General features: G+C 42.6%; 1 protein-coding gene across 1 annotated transcript in view; it reads right to left on the bottom strand.

The window, feature by feature from the left end:
* The window catches only part of DCBLD1 (discoidin, CUB and LCCL domain containing 1), a 72,285-nt gene extending 68,893 nt beyond the window's left edge, over positions 1–3,392 (bottom strand). Inside the window, exon 1 of the mRNA XM_065401423.1 lies at positions 3,293–3,392. Within this exon, the coding sequence (XP_065257495.1) occupies positions 3,293–3,392 (100 nt within the window). The remainder of the gene's footprint in view (positions 1–3,292) is intronic.
* Positions 3,393–17,599: the final 14,207 nt, after the last annotated feature.

Here is a 17,599-nt window from a genome sequence, read left to right as displayed (position 1 = left end):
GGTACTGTAGGACATAATAATGATGGTCCTTGCCTCAAAAAGTTTATTCACTGATGCCCATAGGTTCTACATAGGCCATGTCTATACTACAGGGACTACAGCAGCAAAGCTATGGTGCTGTAGCTGTGCCAGCAAAATACCATAGTGCAGCTGCAGCCTTCAGTGATGGAAGGTGTTTTTCCATCTCTGTAGGAACACCACCTCCCTGAACAACAGTAGCTAGGTTGATTGAAACATTCTTCCATTGGCCTAGCTGCGTCTACACCGGCTATTATGTTAGCATAGCTATGGAGCTCAGGGATTTTTCACACACCCCAGGGCCACAGCTATGCCAACCTCAATTTTAAGTGATCAGACCATAGCTGCCTACAAACTCATGAACAACACAGACTGATATTCAGAAGTTGATCTTTGCATTCATTAGAGCTAGGAATTTTATTTTAAATACAAGATTGAATTCTACAAGAATAGATGGCTTAAATCCCACCAGTAATGAGGTAAAGTCCTGTTTTTCCTCTTCTCCCTCTTGTTCTCCTCCCCCGCAACCTTTTCCAACAGTTAAGGTCCTTTCCCCCCCCCCCCCCCTTCTTCTTTTGTAAGTTCTAACAGGCAGGACTTCGCAAGAGCCCAGATGTGCATGGTGGAAAGAAAGAGAGTCAAATACAACACTAAGGGCTTGTCTACACTAGCACTTCACAGCGCTGCAACTTTCTCGCTCAGGGATGTGAAAAAACACCTCCCTGAGCGCAGCAAGTTTCAGCGCTGTAAAGCGCCAGTATAGACAGTGCACCAGCTACGCCCCTCATGGAGGTGGGTTTTTTAGAGCGCTGGGAGAGCTCTCTCCCAGAGCTCTGCCGCGACTACATAAGCCATGTTGAAGCGCTGCCGCAGCAGCGCGTTAGCATCGCCAGTGTAGACTAGCCCTAAGTTAGTAATTTTGGGCAACAGGCAAGATAGTTAAATCCTTAACTGTGAAAAGAGGGACCAGAGAAGAATTAAGGAGAAAGGTGAGAAGTTCAGGTTTGCCTCCACTTGATCATGAATTTGAGCTGGTGGAAGCAAGTCCAGGAAGAGATACCAGAGAGCTGAAGATGTGAGGCTGAACAGATAGGAAGAGAAATGGATTTTGGAGTCAACAGCAGAGAAAAAGGCAACCACAACCACGAGATCACTGAGGGACAGAATATGTGGAAGAGCCTGTTGTTAAATCTCTAAATTCTTTATTATTCATACAGAGTCAGAGCTGCACTGTTTTTAGTGGGGCCAAACCCAGTTAAGCTTAAAAAGATGTTTTCCTTAATTAAAACCAGTTTCCAAACCACCTCACCTCTCCCACAGTTATTCAATGAGTACCAAAGATCCACGTTTCAGAGACTTCCTCAGACAATATGAGGTTCTGTAATACATTCCAAATCAGAAAAAGGGTCACCACTTACTCCCTGCACATGGAGAGCTGGACCCAGATTTTAATGCCAATTGTTATTGCTAAATGACTCTCCCTTGGATTGTGTTTTACAAAAACCTTTTTTAAGTGTTTCTGACACCATAACACATTTTTGAGTCTCAAAACTGAGAAATAAGCCAAAGGGATATGGGAGCTCCAAGAGGGAAATATATAGAATATATATATGATGGGGTTAAGCATACTAAATAGAAAATAAAAGGTATACAAAGCTTGAGAATCAAAGGCCACTAGACTGATACAAAACTTCAGCTTCAAAAGGCTAACGAACGCGTATCAGAAATCCAGTTTCAGAAAACATATGCATTTTCCATACATGGTCTTTCCACAAATAGGCTAAAGGCAAAGAAGTTTTTAGTATTACTGTTGGGATGTTAACAGTGACAATGTAAACCCACACACCATGTGTTTTTGAATCTGTAGCTAGACTGAAATAATAGCACTGGGTGAAGCATATACTTCCCCTATCTTAATGAGGTGCTATGGTTGCATTTTAATAATGATCACAAATTCCAACATTCATTATTTAACTGCTGGCTGTTAGTGAGTTTTCCTAAGAAAGATGGATGGTTACTCCTGTCATGTACTGATGTTCCATGGCAATAAGGTTGCAAGTTTTGAATATAACTATAGCTACTCTTTTGATTGTACAGGAAATTAAAATGTTAGCCACTTAAAAATTAGGACAAACAGGTGAGTATACCATCTGTAATAAAGTTGCTTGCACAGTCCCATGGGGTTTCTACAGAACTTGTTCCAGGAAGAGTGAAGGCAGTTCTGTTTAATAAGCAAATACACAATTGGATCCATCTGTATATAAACTGCACCAATGCTATCAGCATTCATAGTGAATGAAAGTTAATAGCACTGATACTGTGTTCTTCACAGAGATGGTCATTGCACAAGTACCTTTAAAATGTTCCTCCCTGCGCTTTATAATGTATATCCTCTATCATTATGTAAGATCGGAACCAGGAAAACAGTAACCTTTGTAGAAATTAACCCTGCATATTACCTACAACTTGTTGTGATCTTTCTTCCTTGTTTGTTTAGCTTTAGAACAGGGCTAATTAACCAAAGATTAACAAATCATCCGTACAGTTGCTGTAAGATTGGTTACCACTTTAATCCTGTGGATACTCAGACACACGGATAAACCAGGCATGGATTAACCAGGTCAAACTATATACAGCCCTGAGACCAACTAAGAAACCATAATTCATGGTTAGATTGGCAGAGTTAAGGTTCCCAGCTGCCAGAGATAAAGCAAATTGATAGAGTAAGGAGGATCAGACTCAAAGGAGGAAATCCCCTCCCGCAAAATGGTCAAGGGGCAGCATTAGCTAGTAGCCCCATTTTCTTAGCCTTGTCCTCGTGGAGTTCAATGTTGCCTTTTGCTCTGGCAAACCAGAGAAGGGATCACCTTAGGTCCCGATTCCGGGTTTCAGGTATGTATGGTTTGGGAGTTTTCGCAGTTAAGGCGCTGACGGGGCCCCATTCTCTAGCCTTAGATCAACTGCACTAGGTCCTGCTCCAGCTGAGGGGAGCTTGCAGAGTCTGCTGCCTTGCAACCCCCCACCCCCACGCACACGTGGGTTAGCAAGCCAGGGAGCAAAGGGGAAGCTACTAGGGAAGGGAGAGGGCACAGAAGGAAAAACCTCAGACTAACTAACACACACACACGGGATCAGACTGGGACAAGCAAGAGCCTGAGCCTTGTGTGGCTGGGACAGGCCCCCTCCGAGCTGGCTCTGCTGCCCCCCCGCAGGGTGCCCAAGTCTGATAGCAGTGCCCCCTGCTAGCTCCCCGGGGAGGAAGGGGGGAACTCACCCAGCTTCTCCGCCTGCAGCCACGGCGGCGGGGCAGAGAGTCCGAGCAGCAGCGCCAGGAGCGCGGAGCGGGCAGCCCGCAGTCCCCCGCTGCAGCCCATGGCTCTGCCTCCTGAGGGGGAAGGGGGGGGGCAACTTTCCCCACTCTTTGCTGCTGCTGCTCCTTCTCCGCCGGGGGCTGCTCTGCTGCCGAGAGGCTCCTTCAAACCAGGCAGCCAGTGTCTGCGTGTGGGGTGGCGGGGCACCCGCCTGGCCCCTGCCCCCGAGGAGCGCTGTGCGAGCGAGGGGCTGCGGTGCGGCAGGCGGCTGCTCCCTCCTGTCCCGCCGCCCGCGTCTCTCTCGAGGGCGGCAGCTCCGCATCTCTCCTCCCCCTGCCCAGGAGCTGGGGGTGGGGAAAAGAAACCAGAGGACGGGAAGCACTACCGTTCCCATTGGACGGGGCTGTGGGGCGGTCCCCAGCCTCGCCTCGCCTCTTCCCCCAGCAGAGGTGCAGGCCAGGGTCCAGCGGGGAAGGCGGGCGGGATACAAGTGTCTTTCTCTCGGCTGGCGGAGTTGCAGCTGCGGGTCCTTCCTATCGCTTATGGCTGTGCCCAGCTTGCATCCCCGTTGCACGGGACAGTACAGCTCCATGGCCATGCTGCACCTAGTGACCTCCGAGACACTCAAGCGCTGCTGGTGGTACAGCTGGGCCAGCCCCAGGAGCCTGGCGCGTTTGGATCCCCGGCGGAGCTGGGGGTGGGTCATGGCTTCAGAGTGTAGCTCCGGGTTGGGAGGGGTAAGTTAGGAGTTTTGTTTGGGCCCCGCAAATCAGAATGAAAGTCCTGAAACTGTTCCAAGGCATTGCAGGAGCTATGTGCTACCACAAGTGCAGAATTCAAGGGGTTTAGTTTGCAGGGGTTCAGACAAACTTTTGCCCTCAATTTGGATCAGCCTGGGTTCGTGCTTTCAGGGTTTCTCTCTGGCTCTGAGTCTGAATCAACCTGAAAATTCAGATGAAACCATGTTTTGCCTGGTTTTGTGTAGTAATCATGCAAAGCCACTGAAGACTGGTTTGAAATATCACCATCTCCAAATGTCCAAAACATCAGAAGGCCTGCTCTCCTAAAATCATGAGATCAGTCTAAATATTATAAACATACATACACACACATTTTGGTTTTTCTTATTTGCCTTCTGTTTTTTTAGCCTTTCTGGTGCACATGAGTCACATGCTCAAGCTTTCCTCTGCAACTGTGTGGGCTAAAATTAAAGCTGTTCAGAAATGAAAGCTGACATTGTCACATCTCCACTTGTCTCATGGAGCTGGGGCTTTAAGTACAACATCAAATATTGCAAGAGTTGCAATAAAATCATGAGTGGACAAAACTGAGATTGTGTAATCCTTACTCTTACGAACAGTAATTTTATTTACTTCAACGGGACTGATTGTGAGTAATACAGTCCTGAGTTAGCCTGGATTTTCTACTAGAAAACATAAATTGACTCAAGTTCACCAACAGGTTCACAAACCTGGCCTTGAATTTCTAGTTTCTAAAACCTGAAACCAAGCCCTTGTCTTCACTATGCAAAATGGTGTCTTTTTAACTCATATTAGCTAACATGTTGAAATCCTAGACTGAGGTTTTCACATACACACCCCTCCCCTCGCTCCAGCTTCTTTGTCATATAAAAAAGCCAGAGCAGCATAAGGGTATGTCTACACTGCAGCTGGGAGCAAGCCACCCAGCCCAGGTAGGTAGACTCCCTCTAACTTGGCTTGAGCTAGTACTCTAAAAATAAAAGTATGGACAAAGCAGCTCCAGCAGAGACAGGCTAGCCAGCCAAGCTCAGACCAGGAATCGAAGAAGAAGAACAGCTAGTAAGGTTATATTAGACATTATTATTAGTGTCCTGGAACAGCTACGTGGACCATGAAAACCAATCCAATATGCAAATATGTATTATAAATTATATTGATTTGTATTATATCAGTTCAGTTCTAGAAAACTGCTTTTCAAAATAAGGTGAGATTGGTCTTAACATTTAATTATCTTTGTTTAGAATCCTAGTGGTTAGAGATGAAAAAGACCTGCTAAATCATTGAGTTCAGACCAGGATACAGTCCACCAAAGGAGGTATTAAAATGTCACTCCTTGTCCTTAGTTAGAACACCCTGATGTCCAATGGAAGTCTTTTGTTTCCATGCCATATCTAGACAGTGCCAAAATAAATTGGGTCCTGAGATCCCTGTGCTTTCTAGTAGGCACCTGTAAACCAAAAATGTGATATGGTATTTACATTACAACACAGACTTTGTCACTAATGTTGTCAGCAGAGCCTGTACTTTTTGATTAGTTGTGACAAAGTGAAACAGGAGGCTAGAAAGGGTTCCAGGATTCCTGTGTATCACATGGCTGTGCGGAATATATAAGGAAGAGGATACAGGGAAAGAGTGTTTTCTCTTTTCTGCTGGGTGGTGGAGGCAGCAAGGTGGTAGGGTCTGGGGGTTGTAGCCAATAGTAGAGTTTACTTTGTGTTCTTTATGTCTTTTGTATTCCAACAGTAAGTCGTGCTTTGCTGAAGAAAAGGCCTTAAAAGGACTTGGGTGTGGTATCTGCTTCCCTTCCTGGACTGGTGAAACAGCCCACTAGCTTACAGCAGTGTTAGGCTGGAAAGAAAGGACACTCTGCAAGGGCAGGTGAACAGCCTTTTCCTTCTCATGCTGCATGGGCCTCAATTGGAGCTGCTTATATCCAGGGCCCTGTATTCTCTGTGTCAAACTGGACCTAAACTCTGCAGCAGGTTCCCCAGATTCTATAATGCTTCAGAGGAAATTTTGGAAATTCTGCAGCTAGTTCAGATAAATGTTAAATATAGGGTTTTTTTATTTACTTAAATAGGAAAATGAATAATACAATCGTTGCAGTAGCTTCTGTGTTGTTTATTTTGATATTAAATGCAGTTTACTTTAGCTTGCCTCCATGTTGTCAGTTTTCAATATGCGTAGGGTGTCGTTATTAGCTCCGAGTGTTAACTCATTAAGATGAACAGAGCAGTCTGTGCCACGCAGAGCTATTGTTTCAGGGTATCTACAAACTCACGGATGCATCACTGCATTGGTTCACACATGGTTCACGTTTTCAAGTGTTTCTTCTTAAGCAGGAGGCTAAAACATAACTTTTTAACAACAAAAGATGAGATTTTGGGACACAATTCTGGAGCAAGAGTTGAATTCTGCAACTTCAGAATTGTGGACTATAGGGGGCATACTTGTATCTTATAAGTGAGAGAGCTAGGTCACTGCAGGGGTTGTGAGAGCACAGGGATTTTCTATGGTAGTTTGCACCATGTGTTTAAATCTGCTGAATTTGATCCTGTGGCATTTTCATAGATTCATAGATTCTAGGACTGGAAGGGACCTCGAGAGGTCATCGAGTCCAGTCCCCTGCCCTCATGGCAGGACCAAATACTGTCTAGACCACCCCATATAGACATTTATCTAACCTACTCTTAAATATTTCCAGAGATGGAGATTCCACAACTTCCCTAGGCAGTTTATTCCAGTGTTTAACCACCCTGACAGTTAGGAACTTTTTCCTAATGTCCAACCTGAACCTCCCTTGCTGCAGTTTAAGCCCATTGCTTCTTGTTCTATCCTTAGAGGCTAAGATGAACAAGTTTTCTCCCTCCTCCTTATGACACCCTTTTAGATACCTGAAAACCTGCTATCATGTCCCCTCTCGGTCTTCTGTTTTCCAAACTAAACAAATCCAATTCTTTCAGCCTTCCTTCGTAGGTCATGTTCTCTAGACCTTTAATCATTCTTGTTGTTCTTCTCTGGACCCTCTCCAATTTCTCCACATCTTTCTTGAAATGCGGTGCCCAGAACTGGACACAATACTCCAGTTGAGGCCTAACCAACGCAGAGTAGAGTGGAAGAATGACTTCTTGTCTTGCTCACAACACACCTGTTAATGCATCCCAGAATCATGTTTGCTTTTTTTGCAACAGCATCACACTGTTGACTCATATTTAGCTTGTGGTCCACTATAACCCCTAGATCCCTTTCTGCCGTACTCCTTCCTAGACAGTCTCTTCCCATTCTGTATGTGTGAAACTGATTGTTCCTTCCTAAGTAGAGCACTTCGCATTTGTCTTTATTAAACTTCATCCTGTTTACCTCAGACCAATTTTCCAATTTGTCCAGATCATTTTGAATTATGACCCTATCTTCCAAAGCAGTTGCAATCCCTCCCACTTTGGTATCATCTGCAAACTTAATAAGCGTACTTTGTATGCCAATATCTAAGTCGTTGATGAAGATATTGAACAGAGCCGGTCCTAGAACAGACCCCTGCGGAACCCCACTTGTTATACCTTTCCAGCAGGATTGGGAACCATTAATAACTACTCTCTGAGTATGGTTATCCAGCCAGTGCACCCACCTTATAGTAGCCCCATCTAAGTTGTATTTGCCTAGTTTATTGATAAGAATATCATGCGAGACCGTATCAAATGCCTTACTAAAGTCCAGGTATACCACATCCACAGCTTCTCCCTTATCCACAAGACTCGTTATCCTAGCAAAGAAAGCTATCAGATTGGTTTGACATGATTTGTTCTTTACAAATTTTGACTTCATTAAAGATTTAAGTTTTTTTTCCAGGTGTGTGGATATAATTCAGACTTGTCTCCTACTGATGACTCACTCAGCTCCACTTGTAGCTTACTTTTAGTATGTACATGAGGCCTTCCATTGCAGTTGCTTCTACCAAATAGCACTCAGGATTATTTTTGTGGCCCTGTTAACAGGTATTAATCATTTTCCAGGTCTTACAATGCAACTCCAAATTATTCAGACCTGTAAACTTATATGTAAATGCTATTATTGCATCAGAATCCTCTACAGTTAGATTCACTTCAGTGGCTGATTTAGCGTAAAATGATTTACATAATTAAGAATCATGTATATTAAGTATAAAGTAAAGCCAGCTTCCTGTTAACAATAAAGATGTTGCTCCATTAACACTTGGCTTCAGGATAATGTCAACTCAAAGCATTTAGGGAAATTTGTTTGTTCTCTTGGCACAGTGGTGACAGAGAATCAATTTAGGTGGAGGGTAGTGTTATGTTACACTTTTACATGACATCGCTTTCCATATGAATAGTTATATATGCAGTTGCCCTTCTGACGCTTCAAATTGAAAGGCCTTCTAAAGTTTAATACAGGTACCATACAACTAATTAATCTCTAGTATGCCCAGGTGTAGTGATCAGTTTTAAAATATATATGTATTTTGGTGTTCTAATGGGAAATGGGAGGGAAAGGAGAAGAAAATAAACAAATCAAGTAGAGTTTACCTAAGCTTGTCTCACCATCCTGTCAGTGTATACACTCTTCCTTCTGAAAGTGTCTCATTTCATGCCTTGGTTTTTAGAAAAAGAACCCCCTGCCTCATTTACACAGATCGGTTTGAATTTCACCTTGTTTGGGAGTGTACTTGCTTTTCCATTGCTAACAGGAGAGTTCTTGTTCTTTAGAGGTTTTTAATGCTTTTTTGTGACTTGGGGGAAATCATAATACACAATGAAGTGGAAAAGACCCCAGTCACAAATAGAGAGTTTAAAGAACAAATCTAGCCATTGAGAGGTATGTTAATCCCTTCACTTAGCACAAGGACAGCATGTAAATTGAGACTGCTTTTACAATCTGTGGGGCAAATTTTGCCCTCAGTTTACACTTGCAAATTGCCATCAATAGGGTAATCTTGGATTTACAGGGTATAGCTGAGAATGAAGTTGGCTTTCTGTGCATTTTAATACAGCATTCAAACAGAAGCGTGGGCTGGTGGCAGTATAAAAAATTAGAAAAGAAGTCCTGTAAAATAAAAACCTTAGTTATGGCCAGGTATTTAGGAATGGTGAAGTCAATCCTGCTGTATTGCAGTGGGGTGGCCTAGAAGGCCATGAGAGGTCCTTTCACATGTCCGTGATTCTATAAAACTAGAGTCTCCTGGAATCAGTAACTGAATGAAGAATGACTTGTTGAAGCTGAATCATGGGAAGACTAAGATCGTGCTGGTGGGAGAGTGAAGATTTTGAAGAACTCTTCCATCTCTTTAACATCACTCTCTATTTAGGCAGACAGCTGAAGCCGGGTGGCCACGTGGACTCATCACTGCTTCTGGATATACACATAACCATAGTTGAGAAATGTTGAGTTTTAAACATTTTTGACAAAGGGATTCATTTGCGGGGGGGGAGGGGGGAGTGGGGGGAACCCTGCTATAGACAAATTTTCCCATTTTTTGACCGATTCTAAAAAGTTTCAACTTGTTCAGCATGCAACAGCCCATCTGCTCAACAACATAAACAGCTGAGAGTATGTCATCCTAGTGCTCTGGTTATTGCCTCCCTAGGAAATTCCAGGTCAAAATCAGCTTTAGGGATCTTGCTGGGACTGGGCTAATTCAGCTGTAGCTGAGGGGCAGTCTGTTTGAAACCAGTTTGAACTGTACAGGTACAAGTCATTATTTATACCAGTGTATTGTGTCTATGGTATGGATTTGAATTGGTACGGCTACACTGATGGCTAAAATCCCCAGTGTAGACATGGTCTAAACTGAAAGAGAGTAGGAGCTCTAAATATTCCATGTAAACAGAATTTATGGCACATGACTAATTCTATATGGTAACCAAATCTGGGTGTAACTCTTAACTTCTGTGTGAGCCATATTGCAGATGGATGTATGCCCTTTATCACTTGAATTACTGTTGCATGTCGGGTAATGTCAGTTTTTATGATCTAATTATGAATCATGATTATAACTGCTCATTTGTCACTTTTCACAGATTCTGCAGTTTTTCACAGCTGCTCAATAGTTGGCCATGGTGCTCTTTTAGCTTTCAGTTTAAAAACAAATTTCTAGTCTTGGTTTTGACGATAATCTGCTAAACATGAACAAAAGTAACCAATGCAGTGCTGTCATCTTCAATCCTGTCAACAATTAGTGCTTGTGCAGAACGTTCCTTTTCTTGGTTTAAAGTTGTGCTTTAAGGTCGCCTGTAAAACCACATAATTTAAAACTGTATCACAGTCTTTGTTTTAAAAAAACCTTAGTATTATTTTATAGGTTATCAATATTCCATGGGTGAAATGCTGGCTGAAGACAGGGCAAGGCTCCTAGTATCTTCAGTGGGGCCAGCATTGCGTGTCATGTGCTTTATGGATTTTTCATATTTGAATTAATGTATTACGTTTTAGTACATTTTTAAAATGCTATGACTTTGGGGGTTTAAAACAACTAAATTTTGTGGGGTTTGCTTTTTATTCTTTTTTTTTGCCACGACAAGCAGCCATAATCATGATTTTTGTTTATTGCCTTTACAGATGTTTGTTCATGCTTTATAGGGATGTCAAGTGAGAATTTAGAAGCTACCCATTGCAAAATACGCAGCCATATGGTGGTGACTTAAGCAGTGTTTAAAGGAATAATCAAACTAAGTAAAATTCACTTTTGTTTTTTGGTTTTTTTTGTTTTGTTTTGATAAATATAACAATTTAGTTATATCTTGCTAAATATGAACAGAGGATTAGACATTTCAAGCCAGAGTCAACCCTGATCTATGTGTGCACAATTCCACTCAAGTCAGTGGGTTTATACCAGGACTGAATTTGGCCCTTCACCAGTTCCGACTTTCATATTGCAATAAAAAAAAATCTAGCAACATCTGCCATGAACTCAGTCTGACATTCTCTGAGGGTGAGAAACAAGTCCAGAGATGCTCTTTCTATTCTTTCTGTTTGTTTCTTTGAAGGAAGAAGTATGGGAATCATGCTCGTTAATTTAGGAATTTGTGTTGTGTGGGACAAATTTCTTTTCTGCTCCCTTTGGCTGCTTTTTAAAATCCACATTCCTCATAAGAGTTGCAGAGAGTAAGCCAGTTATGCATAGTGGAAGCATGGGTCATAAATCTCTAATAATAATTGCATATGTGCACCTTTTCCACAGAGTATAGGGACATTACACCCACGAAGTACAAGGTCAAATTCTTGTAATTCATGAGTGTCACAGCTGCCAATTACAAATTTAACTATAGTTTAAAGGGTCTCTGTCAATTAGTTTTGGGGCAAATGTTTATTAGATTTTTGTTTTGTTTTGAGAAAAACTTTTGTTATTTGAGTAGAACTATCACAAAGATGGCATTTAAAAAACATTTTTCAGGAAAAACAAGGATGTGGAGGTAGTATTGAATATTTCCATGCAGTCCATTGATGGCAACCAAAAGAGCATTGTGTCTGTGCAAGAAATAAAAACGAAGGAGTCTATACTAGATTCTTTGTCAAAGGAGAGTGGAATGCAGAAAGTAAACAAACAACATGAAAGATGATAAGTCCAAATATTTGGACATAAGTTTTATGTTTACAGTGTCCCTTTTGTAAAAGTTCTCTCTCAGAGGAAAGCTTCCACCTGCTGCAGGTCTCTGCTTTTCACTTAATACTTGTATTTGTGTGAGGTTGGTCCTAGGCACTGTCACTGCCCCAATGGTGCAGGGGACTCCCTCAAAGACCTCGTATAGAATAAGACTTAAAGATGTGATGTTAGCTAGTTAGGTCTCCCTCTTTGGCTTTAATTCAACTAATTTAATACAGTAACTCATCACTTAACGTTGTAGTTATGTTCCTGAAAAATGCGACTTTAAGTGAAACGATGTTAAGCGAATCCAATTTCCCCATAAGAATTAATGTAAATGAGGGGGTTAGGTTCCAGGGAAATTTTTTTCACCAGACAAAAGACTATATATATATATATATACACACACACACAGTATAAGTTTTAAACAATTTAATACTGGTACACAGTGATGATGATTGTGAAGCTTGGTTGAGGTGGAGGAGTCAGAGGGTGGGATATTTCCCTTACTGCTAAATCGGGTAGGCAACCTATGGCACGCGTGCCAAAGGCGGCACGTGAGCTGATTTTCAGTGGCAGTCACACTGCCTGGGTCCTGGCCACCAGTCCGGGGGGCTCTGCATTTTAATTTAATTTTAAATGAAGCTTCTTAAACATTTTAAAAACCTTATTTACTTCACATACAACAATAGTTTAGTTATATTATAGACTTATAGAAAGAGACCTTCTAAAAACGTTAAAATGTATTACTGGCACGCGAAACCTTAAATTAGAGTGAATAAATGAAGACTCGGCACACCACTTCTGAAAGGTTGCCGACCCCTGTGCTAAATGATGAACTAACAATTGGCTGAGCCCTCATGGGTTAACTCTCTCACTCTGCAAGGCAGCAGGAATGGAGGGAGATATGTGCATTTCCCTTAAGTACACTGCCTTGTTAATTAGATCAGCTTGCTGAGACCACAGCTGCTGCAAGCTCCCTCTGTCCTGAGCCCTGCTCTATGGAAGATGGGGTAAGTGGGGTGCAGGAGCAGGGTAGAGGGGAACACCCTAACATTAGCCCCCCTCTTCCTTCTCCCCCCCCCCCCGGCACAGCAAGCAGGAGTCTTGGGGAGCAGCTCCAAGGCAGAGGGCAGGAGCAGCACATGGCAGTGGGGGGAGAGACACAGTTGAATTGCAGACAGCTGCTGCACAGGGAACTTAGGGGAGCGGGGAGCTGATTGATAGGGGGCTGCCAGTCCACCCTGGTTCCAAGCCCCCACCAGCTAGCTGCAATGGGCTGCTCGTCCTGCAAGCAGTGGACAAAGCAGGTGGCTGCCAAACGACGTTAGAAGGGAGCATTACACAACTTTAAACGAGCATGTTCCCTAATTGATCAGCAATGTAACAACGAAACAACGTTAACCAGGACGACTTTAAGTGAAGAGTTACTGTATGTGTTAAAGGCAGTGTGACTTGTCTACACTAGACGTTTAAAATGTGTTAGCTTCCATATGCTAATATCATGCCTTAAATCCTAGCCTAGACTAGGCCAAAGGCCCAGCCCCAAGCAATGTCCCAACTGGTGGGGGTGGATGGTCCAGAGCTGTGTTAGTGGTGACTCCTGGCTGTGACTCTTGCCGTCTCAACGGACCTCCTTCCTGAAGCTGTCCCAGCTGGTATAGGGGAACGGGCATCTGGATAGAAGCTTCCCCTAAAAATTAGACCTCTCTATTTCAGTAGCCCCCAACTTTGGCCCTGTTACTGCTCAAGTGCTAGTTGCAAGTCCTGAGATCTGTTGGACACTCTCAACTGCCTCTGACTTTCTCAGCTTCCTGATTTCAATGGAAGTTGAGAACATTCAGCACTTCTCAGAACAACTCAGGCCATGTCTATAGTATAGCGACAGAGCTAGAGTAGATGCTTTCTATGTCGATGGAAGGGGTTTTTCTGCTGATGTAGGTAGCCGCCCTTTCCAAGAGGCTGAGGAAGAATTCTTTTGTTGACATAGCTGCATTAACAGTAGCGGTAAGATTGATCTAACTGTGTTGCATAGGGTGGAAATTTTTTCACAGCCCTGAGCCAGGTAAGTTAGATCAATCTAATTTTTAGGTGTAGACCAGGCCTCAGTCTCACGAGCCTCTTGGGATCTCATGAGACAGATCTAGACAAAACAGTGGTAAAAATGTGCAGGTTTTGTCCATGCTAGAGCCTCTCCACTGCTGCTGCCACCATTAGTGGGACTGCACAGGTGGTGAGTTACAACTTCTGGATTAGTCAGTGTAGACACAGCTAATGTGACTGCTGCTGAATATACCAAGAACAGGGAGCTAGATGATTTTTTTTTTTTTTTAATCTTCCTCTCAACTAGAAATCAGACTTCGAGCTAATATGGGCAATCCTACATTATCTTCCTCCCATTGCAGGAGGTCAGCATTCGTGGACCATGTCCCTTAACATACTTTACTGTAGATTGTTAACCTAGAGTTGCTGAGGCTTTGTCTACACTAGAAGGCTTTGCTGGTGTATCTATACTGTCAAAGTACTCCTAATGGTGACACCGCTGAACTAGCAAAACTGCACTTTTGTCAGCATAGTTTACTCCAGCTAGAAAGAGCAACATAAGCCATATTGGCAGGAGCACGGTTTTTCTGGTATCACTTTTGCTTTTGCCAGCACAGCTATGTCAGCAAAATATCATACCCCCTCATGCCCCTGATTGACATAGCCATGCCAGCAAGGCCTTCTAAGTATAGACAACCTTAATCTTTTTGTGTCCTCCTTTATTTCAGCGTCATGGCCATTTTCTGTGTTTAGAAATATGTTGCTGTGTTGATATAATGGAACAGCAAGGCTAAAGCAGAAGAAACAAAAAACAACATTGTAAAGATACTGTAGACACAAAATACTGATAAAATTTGGAGACAGTCTGCTGCCTTCCCTTGAGTATAACATCTAATTTAAGAAAACTTTAGTGCTTTAGTTGAATATTTCCAAATTTTCTAATAATCAGGGGCTTTATCTAAATGTTAGTACAACATTCTAATTTAAGATATTTGTATTTTAATATGAATTTTGATTCTCTTTATTTTCATTTTTTAAATAGTTACAATATTGTAATGTATGTAATTACAACCTTAATTTTATCTTAATGACAGGCCATCTCATATGTATACCACCTTCTGTCTAAAATCTGTGTGTAAAACTCAGTAAACTATCATTGACCTACATATAAAACAATTAAGTTTCACCACTTAAATTGTACATTCTTATTTAGATTGTAGGTTCTTTGGGGCAAGGACTGTCTTTTTGTTCTGTGTTTGTGTACAGCACCTAGTGCAATGGGATCCTGGTCCATGACTTGGCTCCGATGTGCTACAGTAATATAAATAATAATGAGAACAGTTTGCATCTTAGAAGTTATGCTAGTCAGAAACTCTGCCTTCAGCTCCGCTCTTGAGGCCTCATCCAAAGCCATGAATCCATTGGGAGTCTTTTCATTGACTTCAGTGGGCTTTGGATCAGGCTCTTAAAGACCTTAGAAACTCTGCAGGAGTCCCAGCCCCAGTATCTCTCTTTGATTTTGCACAGTGTATAATCTTTGAAGGCGCCCTAGCACTTCTGTCCATATGGAGCACAAGGGACCCCCAAAAGCTGCCAGGACTGGGATTAAGGAGACCCAAAAAGACAAGGCAGCCTATAGAGTTTATAAATTGTGGTGTAATAGATATACTTTTGCTCCTGGCTGCTCTCAGTCTGGAATTTAAAAGACCCATTTAAAAGGTGGTGGGTCTTTCTGTAGCATTTATAAACCCTGCATATGTCCCTGCCAGCAACCCCATATTTACAAAATCTGTTGGACACCCTGCAGAGTTATCACAGGCTAATATTAAAGCATAGCAGATAACTAATCCACCAAACATTCTACAAATAATCAAAGGCACCAATTCTCATCAATGACAACAGAACAGACCAAATCTGGGTCATCAAGATTCCAAGACCATTAATGGCCCACACTTTGCATAATTACAATAGGCCCTCAGAGTTATATTTCATATTTATAGTTTTAGATACAAGAGTGGTACATTTATACAAATAGGATGATCACACTCAGTAGATTATAAGCTTTGTAATGATACCTTACAAGAGACCTTTTGCATGAAGCATATTCCAGTTACATTATATTCACTTATTATCATGTTTTTATAAAACTATTCCAGTTACATTATATTCACTTATCATCATGTTTTTATAAAACCATATAGACTGCACAACATCACAGTTGCATTTAACAGATCCCTTGTTGGTTACCCACAGCATTTCTCAAAAAACCCCAACTCCTTCCTCTGTCAGAAGATCATACGTGAGAGACTTCAGGTGGATTGATTTAGATTTGGCAGCTACTAGAGCTAGGTGATATGTGGCTTATCCTTTGCTATGGACAAACTAGAGTCTCTGGGTTTGTCTACATGGGGAAATTATTCTGGAATAAGGTAAGGAGTGTAAACTGCTATTTGTGCAACCTTGAGTCCAAGGAGTCCCAATCAGTACCCTGTTCCCTAGGCCAGACTACCTTTCAAATGAGAAATGATATAACACTTCTCTCAGCATTTGAAATGAACTTGAATTTTATTAACTGTTTTGTTTGTTTTAATTTTCATGCACCTCTGCATTTATTGGTTTGTTTAATATTGGGGCTTGATTCCCTCCTGGTGGAGCAGAGGAATATTGCCCTCCTGCACCAGAAGGGGCTTTTTGCCCAAGCTGACAATTCATGCCCAGAAGGGGGCAGATGGTGGTTTTGCTGGGATAGGTCCGTTTTAAATTGTGGTTGAAACCCCATGGAGACTACCCTAAGGGTAGCAAATTGATGCACCTCACCAGCACCCTAACCACATCCTTCTCTGACATGTACCAGCCATTCTAGGGACTTCAATGACCAAATCCAGGCCAGGTGTCTCATGCCACCACAATCACCATCTGAGTGGATTTTTTTGCTGCTGGGAGCATGGTATGGTGCCTACAGGCTGAATCTAGCTCTGCATGCAGAACTGCTGTGAGAATAGGGGTTTATATCGTATTCCGACTTGGCGGGTACAGGAAGTACTGGAAACTGTGTAAGAAGGCTTTTCAGGCAAGAATTCCATAGGAGATAGGTTTGATGTTCATCAAAACTGAACATTTGAACCTTTTGAACATGGGTGATGGGTGAACACTCCCTTTGGGGAGACTAGCCCCCTGGCCTGGCCCCTTCCTGAGGTCCTGCCCCTACCCTTCCATCCCCCATCCCCCCCGTGCCCGGAGGAGCCCCAGCCGAACCGCGCTGCCCCGACCCCCGGCCTGGGTTAGGGGAGGCTTATTCCTGGCCTATTATACCTGTTGCCCATGCTTTTGAAGTTCATTGTTCACTAGTAAAGATACAGTGAGTTTTTGCCCTCCTCTGTTTGTCTCTTTCTCCCTCTCTTAGCTTTACACCTTCTTACACACTTATCTGTATTCTTGGAGCAATTATCCATGTCCTTTGCAGCAACCAACCTTCTCTTCCTTCCGTTCCCTCCTAAAAGTCTTTCTTTCCTTGTTTCAGAGTAGTAGCCGTGTTAGTCTGTATCCGCAAAAAGAACAGGAGTACTTGTGGCACCTTAGAGACTAACAAATTTATTAGAGCATAAGCTTTCGTGGGAAGTGGGTTGTAGCCCACGAAAGCTTATGCTCTAATAAATTTGTTAGTCTCTAAGGTGCCACAAGTACTCCTGTTTTTTTTTCTTTCCTTGTGTATCCTTCCTGTGCAGTTCTACTCAGAGACAACTTGTCAAGGCCTTCTTGTGCTTGAGCTATTGTCCCATATCATATTTGTGTAAAGTCAAAATCCGGTTTCCTCATGGCAGGGACTTGGTCTTTCTAAGTGCATTTTAGTCACTCTATAAATTAACAGACAA

This window comes from Emys orbicularis, chromosome 3 (genome assembly GCF_028017835.1).
Source record: "Emys orbicularis isolate rEmyOrb1 chromosome 3, rEmyOrb1.hap1, whole genome shotgun sequence".
NCBI classification, from domain to species: domain Eukaryota; kingdom Metazoa; phylum Chordata; order Testudines; family Emydidae; genus Emys; species Emys orbicularis.
The sequence above is the reverse complement of the archived record's forward strand: the minus strand, read 5'-3'. Positions and strand labels throughout refer to the sequence as shown.